General features: G+C 34.8%; 1 protein-coding gene across 1 annotated transcript; it reads left to right on the forward strand.

Moving 5' to 3' along the window:
* Positions 1-1,116: 1,116 nt before the first annotated feature.
* On the forward strand, positions 1,117-10,172 carry LOC128552821 (flavin-containing monooxygenase 5-like). The gene is made up of 5 exons (XM_053533886.1): positions 1,117-1,807; positions 5,179-5,475; positions 5,888-6,436; positions 6,963-7,128; positions 7,605-10,172. The coding sequence occupies exons 1-5, from the start codon at positions 1,484-1,486 to the stop codon at positions 7,850-7,852; spliced, it is 1,584 nt and encodes a 527-aa protein (XP_053389861.1). The 5' UTR covers positions 1,117-1,483; the 3' UTR covers positions 7,853-10,172.
* Positions 10,173-14,118: the final 3,946 nt, after the last annotated feature.

Consider the following 14,118-nt stretch of genomic DNA (forward strand, 5'->3'; position numbering starts at 1 on the left):
GACCAAACTTCAATTTGAAAGAAAGATTACTTTTTAGCCAAATCTGGAGGCTTGCTGCTTTAAACCTTAACAAAACAAACAAGCTAGTGGGGTACGCTATATTTACGTATATGTATTATAGCCTTATCCAGTGTTATCTTCACATGGTTGAGTTGCAGTTATGTACAACACACCTCGGTTTATTTACAGAATATATTGGACCTTGTTTTTCATATTATGTTCACAATCGCTGAAAATCATAATCCTTTAATAGAAAAACGATCACCTTTATAACTGGGAAGTAGTAACGCAATTGAGGTGCTACATAATGGGTAACACATTTTTTGAATTTTAAGTGTTGATGTTTTCTTTTAATTTTTAAGCAAATATGCCAATTTATTCTATTTCATTTCAATTTAAGCCTTATTACTGGACAGTAATTCGTCATAATTGGCATGTTCTTATTAGTTCTGCTAATTCTGTATGAGTGGTGAAAAGGTTAAGCTGATGCCCGATACGATGAATTTTTTTGATGTGCATGCAGAGCAGCATGACGGCATCCAATTAAGAAATGAAATTATTTTTTTCGGAGTTCATGCGACAGAATAGGATCGGCACATCCATGAATCGCACTAGCGATTCTTGTTTAATTTGCCGATCCTAGCGATTCTTGTTTAATTTGCCGATCCTATTATGTCGTTCACTTCGCATGAACACCGAAAAAAATAGTTTCATTTCTTATATTTAGATTATATTTCCTTTCCATTTGTAAACAAGATAATATTATAAATTGCACATATTTTGTGGCATTCAACATTAAAATCAGCTTCCCGGCCATTTCGTTCACCAGACGGAACAAATGCGACGTCATCTAAGGAACGTTCTCCCTGACTATACGCGGACGTAGTCAAAACAGCGGTCGGTTATCACTAAGCAGCAATGAAGTAGCTTTCGCGCCTTTCCTTTTGCGGTTCATACAAAATGAACGTCATAATTTTCAATGGAAAAGAATAGGGCGAATGTAAATATTGTCTTTTAATAAGCATGTAATCGACGTGATAATATACATTATTGGACAATATAATGGTTCAGTGAATGGAAAAGTGTTTCCTTTTTTACCTAGTGCATTACGGTTACATTGCCATTTTAACTGTTCTTGTCGCATTGTGTATTAATTAAAAGACACGTTTTCTTGAGTTAAATCATTGCTGTGTCAATATTTTCATGTAATGCATTAGACAAGAGATGATGTTTTGTGTTCGGTTATTTTCTAACATATCAATATTTGCAATCACAGGGTAAACAAGTAGGTCAGGACGTGGTTCTTATCACCGGTTGAAGTAAATCGTCTATAAATAGCTGCATTATCAAATTGATATCGCAATTTTGGTATTCTCCTTCGCTATGTATATAAATCAACAATACCAGTCACAATAATCAGTTGTAAAGTTTTGAGTACTTTTGATGGGGAAACGTAAATTAATCATAGGTTATAAGAAATAACATGAAACGTATAGCAGTAATTGGTGCGGGCGCTAGTGGCCTAACTGCTATAAAATGTTGCATTGACGAGCAACTTGAACCTGTATGTTTTGAGAGGACAAATTATATCAGCGGATTATGGCACTACACAGAAGAGGTGGAGGAGGGTCAGGCATGTGTTATGAAATCTACGGTGATCAACACATCGAAGGAGATGATGTGCTACAGTGATTTTCCTATACCAGACGAATATCCCGTCTTTATGCACAACAAGTGTGTCGATCGGTATTTTCATATGTATGCGGATAAGTTTGGACTCCGAAAACATATAAACTTCAATACAGAGGTAGGAATAACATATTGTAAATAACATTTTTATATTACAGAAGTATTGTTTCTTAATATCCGAGCTCTAGAAGTTAAACGCATAAATGTTCTAACATGGCTGTGCTTAAAACTTTGATTTCCAAAATATTTCAGATCGAAATGTGAACCGATAATGTAAAGTATGAATGTATATTGTACTAAGTAGATTCTTTTGTTCCATGCTCGGGACCATGTACTCCTACTAAAACAGCTACCAATATTGTATGTATCAACTGCATATCGTAAATAATGACGATTTCATAATTCGAAAGAAACATGAATTCCTCAAGCTAAAAACTATCAAAACTTTCAATAATTAAAATACTTGATTAGCTATGTTTAAGATGTGTAATGAATATATATACTTTTCCGAGCGTCTTTACTACCCTAACTGAGAACGAAATCATTTTGAATTGTCAAGAGAAAACAAAATGACGATATTATTACTCTTCCTCTTTAAACTCTGCACATTCTATGACAATATATTGCGTCTGTGCAATTGTTTCCTGTTTCACTGGCATATTTTAGTAGTGTGTTGGTCAGTCGTGTTAACGAACCTAAGAAGTGATTCTTTTTTATTTTTTTATTGCATTTACAGTATTTTATTATACATTTTGACAAAATTTGCTACATTTTATGTGTATTGGAAAACGTTTTTTTTTAAACGAATTACTCCCGCCATGCCAACGATGTAAACAGGGGGCATCTCATACACACGAAAAATACTGGAATAAAGTATCACTATTCATGTGTGTTTCGTCCTATGATATGGTGGAGCTATGGCAGATGGCCCCAAGTACAATTAATTTCCCATAGGGTTACATACAACTATATCAATGCAAGGCTTTGACACAATGTTCTGAAGACAAATGCAAATACCTTCTCTTTAGAAATCTACCCGAGAGAAACACAAAAGTCACTTTGAAGTGACCTGTTGACCTGCTACTTTTCTCCTCACATCTGTCAGAATGAATAGTGTATTGCATTTCTACAAAGTGAAGCGGTCCAGCCTACTTTTTGTACAAATCCGCAGACAGTCATTTGCACAAGAAACCATGATTTTCCAGAAATTTTTTACCCCTTTCTCTTTACTAACATCAGATCTAAAAAATTTGGCTACTTTCAGAAGCTCAGAATATCTATTTACAATCAAATCCATCATGAAATGAGGGACCTCTTTTCTCTCGGATACACTTCCTTTAGTTGGGTAACGAAGGGCAGGTAACTGTACCTTGTTACCAGTTCTTGAAAAATATGTGATTAGATATACGAGGGGCGTTCAATAAATAATGATACTCCGTGTGCAGTTCCGTAACCGGTGGTTATTTTTGAATGCGGTTTTCAGCACATGATAGAGCAATTTATTGGAAATAAAATGCCGTATGAATGATAAACAGTGGTAGATTCAATGTAAAAATATAATCATTTGAGTGAGGTGCACTTTGGTATACTGGATCATAGCAAAAATAATTATAACTTAGGTTTGTCCTGGGCATCCAGTGTCGCAAAATATAGAATAGCTTGTAAAATCACAACATTCTGTCATTTTTCTACGAGGTACTGCAATTTGTCATTTTTTTTTTTAAATTATACTTGTTTTCATTCATGATTTTTGTTAATGTGTAATGCATTATCTTTGTATACGTATTTGTTTGTATTTTTGCAATTTATTCTGTAAAGCACTTTCGAACGTGTACAAGTGCATGAAAAGAGTGCTATATAAATGTGGTATAATAATAATAATAATAATAATAATAATAATAATTTGTGATGAGTTTGAGTTTGTTTTAACTACTTATTGCGTTTTTCATTTTAGAACACAACTAAAAGATCTAAACTCGAGGTTGATTCCATCTGGAATGAGTCTCGAGAGCGATTAATCTAAGTTGTAAGAAATTGTTTCGCAATCGAGAATTAAGAAATTAGTATCAACTTAAAATACAAGAATTCTTTCAACGATGAACATCACATCTGACAAAATTGCAGAGGTATATTGTACTCAGCTTATCATTTTTCGAGAAAAAACAATATACACACTCCATTTAATACTGTTATCTTTTTTTTTTTTTTTTTTGTATTTTAGTTTTCAAATGTTTATGTAAAGATGATGATTTGTTTTAACTGTTTAAACTAAAAATGGAACTACATTTCTAGTTGTTGAATAGTATAATCAAGGAATTGCATATTACAATTTCAATAATTTTGGACACAAAATGGACCAGTATACCTTAGTACAGCTCACTCAAATGATTATATTTTTACTTACGATCTACCGATTTTATCATTCTTATGGCGTTTTGTTTCCAATAAATTGCTCTATAATGTGCTGAAAACCGCATTTGAAAATAACCACCAGTTACGGAACTATACACGGAGTATCATTATTTATTGAACGCCCCTCGTACATGTTTCGATGTATGGAAAGCCGTACACGCCATAATCTATGAGAAAACAATTTGTGGTCTCTAACCTATAGTTGTCGCCTGATTTGGTAATATTATAGTCAATAGCTAATTCAGTGAGAAATATCTATCGCAATAGCGAAGGAAACAGGGACAAAGCTGCCAGTACAGAAATGAAGGTCATTAATGATTTTTTTTACGGTATACGCCCATTGTACCTGCAAACATCATACTATAATCGTAGGCAGTGAAACAAAATAAACATTACGAAGCACTTTGTGAAATTAAGTCCAAATAATTGGAGATGAAATTTTTGTGTCCATTACTGTCAAATGTCTTGTGTGAACGGTCTCCGATGAAAAAGAATGGCTTTAATTATAAACATTTCTAATACGTTCGAGAAGGTCAGTGAAAAATGTATCCTTGTCAGCACATGGTGCACGCAAGAATGTTTTTTCATCATTTCTCCCATTGCATGATATTGCAGTGCTACTATACATCAATATGTTTTCATTTAAATAACATCAACAACATTCTGATACTATTAAAATATTTATTTATTACAAACATTTCTATATTCAATCGTAAGTCAGCAAATTTATAAAATAATATGAAAGTAAGCACAACAAAGTAGTAACTTAAGATTTTTCGAAATTATCAGGTATATGTCGGATGTCATACCAGTTAACCTTACATATGTCCATCACTAATCAATATGTCTCAAAAGTATGCGATAAATAACAGAAGTAGTGGAATAATCTTGCATGAAGAAGCCATCCATCTGGTTTAACGAACGTCAGTGGTTCTATCCAGGTGCCCGCCAGTGACGACATAATGCCCCGATATTGGCACTTAGGGTTCCTCTACCAAGAAAACATAGAAGGTCACCATATGACCTATGATTAGGGTTTTTGTGTCTTTAATACCAGCAAAAGTCATACATTTCCAGGTTTTGTCTGTGAAACCGACAGAAAATTTCAAGACAGATGGTAAGTGGGAAATTAAAACAAAGAACTCCGAGAACAAGGAACAAAAACATATATTTGATGGTGTTCTTATCTGTACCGGACATCATGCAGAAAAGAATATACCTAAATTCCCCGGGTTAGATACCTTCAAAGGCAAGGTGACTCACACACACGATTACAAGGATTACCATGGTTACGAGGACAAAAGAGTGTTGATCATTGGTATTGGAAACTCTGGTGGGGATATTGCTACAGAGCTTAGTCGTATATCTTCTCAGGTTTGAATGTAGATTGCCCTTGAGAAATAAAAACTTAGATAGTTTATATTGAGTGCCAATGGTTGAAATAAACATTTAACGTTCTTGCAATTACTTAGCATAGTAATAGTATAAGTAATGCATATTTGATACTATAATTGTCATAACTAGTGGCCAAAATAAGTCAACGCGAGTACTTTCGTACCATTTTAAGATCTCAAATTGGTTACTCGGTAAAAGATACCTTTGATAAATTCTGGTTGAGTCAAAACATTTGTATAATTAAAAAAGAACTCGTTTAGGATAAAAACAAAAACGTAAACAGGGTCACTATTAACTAGCAAAAATATGAAACATACTAAATTGCTTGCATTTTACGCTTTATTTCAAGAAAACAACTGCATGGAAATTAAAGTTATAAGCTGTGTTTCAGGTATATTTGAGCACAAGATCGGGATCATGGATATTCAACCGTGTCGGCGACAAAGGGGTTCCTGGGGACATGTTGGCCACCCGTTTCAGTGTCAATATTTTGAAGAAATTTCCTCGATTATTACTGACGCTGGCAGAAAAGAAATTAAACCACAGATTTGATCATGAAAAATATTGCCTGAAGCCGAAACACGGTCTTTTTGCTGCTCATCCCACAGTAAATGACGAGCTTCCAAACAGAATCATTTCAGGGGGTGTTATTGTGAAAGCCAATGTAGCTGAGTTTACTGAAACCGGAGCGATCTTTGAAGATGGTACTAAAATTGATAATTTGGACGCTGTAGTACTTGCTACTGGATACATATTTGGTTTTCCGTTTCTCGACAAGGAAGTTTTAGAGGTGAAAGAGAATAAAGTAAATCTGTATAAATATATGTTTCCACCTGATCTCTGTAGGACTACTCTGGCGATTATTGGGTGTTTCCAACCGATTGGAGCAATAATGCCAATATGTGAAATGCAATGCCGACTAGCTACTAGAGTATTTAAGGTATGTTGAACTTATATTTGGAAGTTTGCTTTGGATGACACGTGTATAATATTCAGTTTGTTAAATTTTACATCTTATATTAGAACTTCTTACTGGGCGTGCATTTGCGATTCTTCATCTAAGGTTCTATCTGAGGCATCGAAGCCATCGCTCTTTTCTTGTTATAACAGATATCTTTTGTATTCTATTTATGATTTACGAGAATTTATTGTTCGTTAATCAGTATTTGTTGTGACCAAGGCAACTTCTGTCATTGTTTTGGACATTCAAGTGATTATATTTTACAATAATTGATGCCATCATTTCAGTATACATGGTGTTATTTTTGTAGTTTACGTAAAACGTTTTCATTTTGTGAACATCTTAACAAAACCGAGCTTCATGATTTATTACGAAGTTTAATGGGATGTTTGTTTTGAACTATTTTAATATCCGATTTCGGTAATAAATAAATGTCCTTGAACATATCTTTAAATAGCAAATTAAACAAAATGGAAATAGATACGTGTGTTTGCTATATTTTCAGGGTTTAAAGAATTTGCCCGATAGTAATGGTATGTGGAATGACATCAAAGATAAACAGACAGCCATGGCGTTGAGATACAAGAAATCAATGAGACATACTATACAAGTTGATTACGTCCCATTTATGGATGAACTAGCAGAAATGATCGGCTGTAAACCAGACCTAAGTAACTAAGTTGCAATTACTAAAATCATATAGATATATTCATTATATATTTGAAATACCCTAAAAACTAGAAGTATTGACAATTTGATAATCGAAATTTTTAAATAGATAATATATGTCATGTTTGATCATCCTCTAGTTAATTCTTTTAGCTGGAGTTGAAATAACTCGTGGTCCAGTCCATTGTTTATGATTTATTCTTTTTGTAATCACTATGACTATGCAAATACAATGGAATAATGTTAATATTATCATTAGTTAAATTGTATAGTTATGCCTGAACAGAAATTGTTGTCGTTGAAGATCTGTAAATTGCTAAAATTTGTGTTTAGCCAGTCATAATGTACTATTTATCGATTTAAAAAACTAAAAAATGCAACAGATTAAGCATATTCGTCAAAGAGCCAGTTGCAAACTCAGTAACATTTATTATCATAATCTAAAGATTTAACAATATTTCATGTATTTGAAATTCAGGTAAACTCATTTGGACTGATCCCAAACTTGCGATCGAAGTTTACTTTGGACCTTGTACACCTTACCAGTACCGATTAATGGGACCGGGACCCTGGAATGGTGCTCGACATGCCATCATGACACAGTGGGAACGAGTGTATAAGCCGCTGCAGACCAGACCTTGTGTTGTAAAAGAGAGCATGGGCGTTGGAGCAACATATATGTTGTTAGTTGTGGCCTTAGCTGTACTGCTTTACCTTATTTTGTAGCCTTGCATCATTCAACAAATTTTAGTTTGAACATATTATATTTCATTTTACACAGAAACATGAGTGCGACTGACCTTGTTTAATGTCTATATTTTTGCCATTTGAAACGCTCTCTTCCCATTTGGGTACTTCAGTATTTTTTAGACATCTGTATTATACTAACTTAAAAGTTGTCGCTTTTTCAATCATTTTTTCTGACATAACTTTTTGGGATACTTAATTATAACAGTTTAGTAGTCTGCTTTATTTTTCAAGTTTAACTGGTAAAAATAAAATGAATATAGGGATAACGCATGTATTTTTTCGTGTTAAAACATTACAGAATGATGTTTAACAAATAATCAAGGCCTTCGAGTGGTTTATCGCCTAGTTTACCACGGTTCAGAGTTTAGATGCGTAGGAACTGAACCACGAGGGCGTTAGCCCGAATGGTTAAATACTGAAGCATCTGAACGATGAACCGTGGTAAACTAAACGATAAATCACAAGAATGCCTTGATTGTTTTCATTCTGACATGCACAGTGACAAATTTTAATAAATATTATGCTGGACTTCATTTACTCGAGGAGTAATGTATCGGACTTCATGCGGTAATTTGACGTCATATTTGACGTCATAATGCTCTCTAACCGGTTCGCGCGTCAACCATTGTTTATCGCAGAATATACAGAGGTTGATTTCCTTCTTTGTTTAATTGGAAATCAAATCGAGTCATGTTAGAATATAGCTTTAAATGAATATGCGCCAACGCTATCCTAACATAAAACGTGATAACAATCTAAGAAATGAATACATTGTGCATCAACGTCATTGAATTTCCGGGAAATGCGCGGGAATATCAGCGTTGTTTTATCACTCTGACGTCATTTCCCTTTCATAAGCAACAAAACTTACTTTGCTAGTATATTTTGGATAATAAAACAGTTCAAATCGGATTGTTGTCTTTAGATTGGCAAATTATGCTTCATATTTTGAAAAAGGCAACTTAATTGGTATTGGAAATAGGGCCGATATAAGGTCCCACAAAACAGAAACAAAAAAGCTCTGAATAAAATTTTGAAAGCATATCACTGCGGTCCACACCACCTATGTATTTATTATATTTGGTATGATATTGGCTTTCCCAAGTTGGCAGCGTGGAATGTACTCAACATGTTTACTTTTTTGTTTTTTGTTTTTGTTATTTTTCCTTGAATGCAATGCAAAAACGGTGCCATTTCTCATAAATTTTGATCCTTGGTTTCGTAGCTTTGCGCTTTTGATTGCATTTGGCATCATACTATTTGACGTAATGTTCCCGTCAAAATATTTTGAAAGGTTCACGGGCTTATCTAATGGGGATGTGAAAAACCTCACAATATATATGATAAAATCTGTTTAATAAGGTTCCTTGTTCAACGGTTACAAAATGATTTCAAAACGTTTTGGATTATAGTGTGGGTAAACATATTTCTAAACCACGAAGTACTCTGGCTATCTCGTTTACGCCAGTACTGTTCCTTCTGGGCTTATTGATCAGTCCAATGTACCACGGAAATGAATCCTTTCAGTTCCGATTTTTCATTAGTTCTGTCAACCAATGGACATTTGAATAGCGCCTGTGTGCCGAAGCCTGGGATTGTGTACGAATGAACTAGAGCTATACTAGTATAGGCAGTATGTTATCACAAGCGTTCAAAAACTCATTATATTAGACAATTTGCATTTTAAAACCATCTGTTCTACATTAGTGTCGGTTTTTTAATCACTGCACAAACTCGCAACCATTTTTATCAAAATTTGGACTATTTTTGATAATATACAGGAAGTAAATGCGTGTGCGTGTGTGCGTGCTCGCGTATGTGTGCGTGTGCCTGTGTGCGTGCGTGCGTGTGTGTATGTGTGTTGGAAATAATTTGTTATTATGTGGTTTTAAAAGTCGCTAAAACATTGTGCTTGCCTACATTACAAAGTTTATTTTCCCTCTTTTATGTTCTTGTTACCATGCTTTTAATGCAATTTTAATGTAATGGTTGACGGAACTCAAATAGAAACTGTACGTTAGAACTCATTATTTATCTGCTAAAATTGTCATTCCTTATTTAACACATTTTTCGATGCTTCGAAGTTCGCTAATCACAAGTTAAAGATGAGCTAATTCAGAGAATGAGAAGTCGTTATTAACCGATGATTGTTATGCTATAACCTATTTTGCTGTATACTGCCCCTTCCCCTTCCCCATATTGTCACAAACCCTATGCGCTGATATTCGGGGTACTGGTTACAACCCGTAACAGAATTATTCATTTTGAACTTGGCAAACATAAACGTGGAAGTAATAGTTCAGCTGGTATAAACATAACTTATTTCATTATTATTATTATTATTATTATTATTATACCAGATTTATATAGCGCCCTTTTCATGACCAATTTCACGTTCAAAGGCGCTTTACATAGTTCAAATGCAGCCACACAGGGCGCATAATTCATCCTCTACTAGTACAGACACAGAGCGACCTGACCAGAGGGACAGAGTGAGACAAAGCCCCCACGACAGAGAGATCAGAAATCAGATACAGGCTTGTCCGGCTAACTTAGCCTAGCTCGTTGCGAATAGACAGCCTGGTTCTTTAACGTGCCCAGTGTATAGCATTGATACACGCAAGGATTGCCTGGGTTCCTGACCAGTACACCTCTAGTTGGGTGGGAAACACTGAAAAGCGTTTCTGAAAATTCCCGAGTAGCTGCCGGGGATCGAACCCCCGACCTCAGGATTGGAAGGCCAGTGTGCAAACCACTGAGCTATCCGTCCACCATCATGTCATTAAAATAATATCAGTGTGTTACTTCTTCGTCTCTGTCACAATTTTTCTCATCAAATTATTTGCGAAAATGAACATGAAAGAAACTACAGGCTTGGCATAACGATGTGGCATATGTTTGGAGCCACTCTCATCTGGAACAACGTTGACGTTATTATTTTGCTCCGGTGGAAACACATCCATTCATATGTTCGCCATTTTGGAAAAGTGACGCTTATGATAATATAAATGTCCACGTGTGTAACGTCTCCCACATACATTTCAATAATTATAAATTTTCCTTTTTCCAAATACTCTCGTCATATGGAACAATCTTCCATCTTGTTCTGCCATACATGCAGTTAGTTGTAACAAAGTGTGCTATCAACCAAATTATTCTATCGTCTACTCTATCTAACATTTTTAACTGTTTCAATATCACTTTGACATCTCCCGCCAATACTTTTGTAAAAATATTTCTCTTCCACTGGCTGTGCGTCTGTTCATATATCCGAAAGGGGAGTTAAAAAGTAATCGAAGATAGATGAGTTACACGTGAAATTGTCTTTCCTGGACGGAGAAAAATTACTAGACAACGAACATACAAGAAAAACTGCTTTTAGACTGCGCAAACTGAAACGTTCACACGTGTGTAATACAATTGTAGGGTAGAAAATATTTCATATTTATACAAACTTCACTGTCTAGATTCAACGATGAAGCTCAGTAAACTGTCTGCATTGGCACAGAGCTCACTCAGAACGAAGGATGAATTAATCGTTTCGTACAATATGTATCCTACAAATTACAGGATTAACCATTACATATTTCTTGCAAGGGCCCAGTGCATCGAACATTTTGTTTCCACGCAATTTTTATAGAAATACAGTATCAGATAAAACTACAAACAAATTCAATTACCAACGTAATTGAAACTTTACGGCGGCGAAATATCACGTAGACGGCGTCACGGCGGAAATGACGTCAATACTGTTCAGAACAACAACTATTTACATTTCGTCAAACCTTCTTTTTAGCAATATAAAACTGAATTAAACGTTCCACATCGATCCTAAATTAAGCAGGTTTTAGGCCACAAAAGTGGCCTTCTGGCAATTTTAGTACATAAGCCGGGTCACAAAAGTGGCCCTCTGCCAGTCTTAGGGTTAAACATTAACAAGGTCATCTCATGACTACTGAACAACAAGCATTGTGTTCTCCAAATAAAGGTCATAAAGAGAAGCTACGTACGGCTTGTAGCGTAGCTTTTATATTACGAGCACTGGCAGGTTTATGGACGGTGAACCCGGAATTTAGACTGGCTTTAAACTACACTAAGCCGGTGGCCAAAACTGGATTCATTAGTTGGAAGAGCGTAAATAAATAAATGGACGTATCCAGTTGAGCCTTTTTCAATGTTACTTGTCTTCTACCGTACGACACTGTCAAGATGTTTAAAGATTTTTTTTTTACATTTTTGCGCATTTGGTATCAAGATATATATATATATATGGCAATTGATTTTTTCTAAATGACGTTTTGAAAAAACTTTTCAAAATTCGGTCCTATTGGTATCTTATATTACTGCAAAACACTGATTGCTGTTTATGTCCCTGGGCATGTAGCTAATGATTTGTCCGTAAGTCTATCCAATATTTTACAGTTTCGCAAACAACCCACATTAATGACCCGATTTAGTTCATATTCACACTCAACTCCTTGTGGCAAGACCTACAAACTGACCAATATATGAAGGACCTTGAATCTCATATGACCTTCACTTTCAAACTTAAAACCAAAATAAACAATATTTTTGGTCCTGCCGCCCACATGATAACCTCATTTAGTTCATACACACATTCGTTAGACCTACCAAATGACCTATAGATGAACTTGAGCTGGTTATAGTTGAAATTTAACACACTGTGAGAATCCATAACACTACAAAATGAATATAGTAAATGTCTTACTGCATCGTAAGATTAGTAGTTACAGTACATAACTGCATATTGGACTTAATTAATGACACAATGGAAGATCTCTGAAGAACGCTGTGTCCAAAACAAATTATACACAGTCACGTTCTGAACACCTGCGATTTACCTGACTTGGAATAACTGGTGAAATTATAGTAAAAATAATTTCTAATATGAATATGCAACTACTTTCGTTTCTGCTGCCAAATTTTATAAGTATATTTGTATAGGTTTGTAAAAACAAGGTTTACTGAAAAGTTACATTTTAGAAAACAACTTCATGCCGATTCCAGACTTTCATATCCCCACCATGTTCCAACTGGGAAGTTCCAGGACAGAGTAAATAAAAGTTATCACTGCCAGGTTAATCCCTTACATACATACAGATACCACAGTATATAAAACATGTAAATGTTCGTGAACTGAATATAGAATACATCAAAAAAAGCTTAAAGAACCGAATACGCATATGTTTTAATGCCTTTGCAGAAAACAGAGCAAGAAGTTAAACATCATTACGGACGAAACAGGCAGGAAAGCAAGAAAGGGATCTACTTTCCAGATTTTATTAGTATCAAAGCAGGTCTCAGTGGACTTAAAGAACTGTCAATCATTATTCTTTCCTCGCCGGGAAAGGTTGCATCCAACTGATAAAGGACTGAACACCATCTCAAACATTTGTTATATGATATAATGCTGTCAAGAAAAGAAGCAGTCATAAAAATTTTCTTGTATCATTATGTCTTCAATAATCCAAATAAATAAGCAATCTTTCCGACAATAGAATCAGGTCATTCTCGTATTTCTCAATGTAGTCTAGGCTTACATTTCTTTGTAAACGGATAAAATGAATGGTATTATAAATATATAACTTTTTATACCAACGTTTGGCTGATAGGTACCGAAGAGTCATTTTTAACATTAAAGGTTGGTGGCCACAAGCGGTATGTCTGTATCAAACATGTTAAATATTACTAAATCCGTCTCAAGTTTTCTGGTTCGCACGAATGCTTGAGCAAACAGCCTTTTTATCAAACAAACGAACTGTTATCGTATATCCGCTGCATGTACGTAGGTGTTTCCTTCAATTCTGTAAAAAAAACTGCACTATTGAAAGGATTCCTTACCTGCTTATTGTTCGTGCTGTTTTCGCCATTTAATTTACTGCTATTTAGTACTACTTACTAGGCGTCATTACAGTAAATCGGCGTAACCTTTTGAAGACGGTGGTCATGATTCCAAAATTAAGACAGTTCTTTCAGTAATAAGTAAACGGAAATTATGGTGATTAAGCAAGATTTATGCTCCTCGCATTAAAAAATAAAACTTTTCTATTTTTTTAACAATATTCAAATTATAATCAGATATGCCCTTTCAATGCTGGCAAATATTAACACACGGTTTCTTTCAGTTGTTTTTATTTTACCTTTTAAAGTGCAGTTGTAAATAGGTTATTGCATCTTTACTGAATTCTTGCATACCACACTGGGATTTCTGGTGATTTCAC

Source organism: Mercenaria mercenaria, unplaced genomic scaffold, assembly GCF_021730395.1.
Source record: "Mercenaria mercenaria strain notata unplaced genomic scaffold, MADL_Memer_1 contig_3190, whole genome shotgun sequence".
Classification (NCBI taxonomy): Eukaryota; Metazoa; Mollusca; class Bivalvia; order Venerida; family Veneridae; genus Mercenaria; species Mercenaria mercenaria.

Coding starts and splice junctions, on each gene's coding strand:
- LOC128552821 (XM_053533886.1), top strand. CDS start 1,484: ATGAAACGTATAGCAGTAATTGGTGCGGGCGCTAGTGGCCTAACTGCT. Junction 6,437..6,962: donor TAGCTACTAGAGTATTTAAG/GTATGTTGAACT, acceptor CTATATTTTCAG/GGTTTAAAGAATTTGCCCGA. Junction 7,129..7,604: donor CGGCTGTAAACCAGACCTAA/GTAACTAAGTTG, acceptor TTTGAAATTCAG/GTAAACTCATTTGGACTGAT.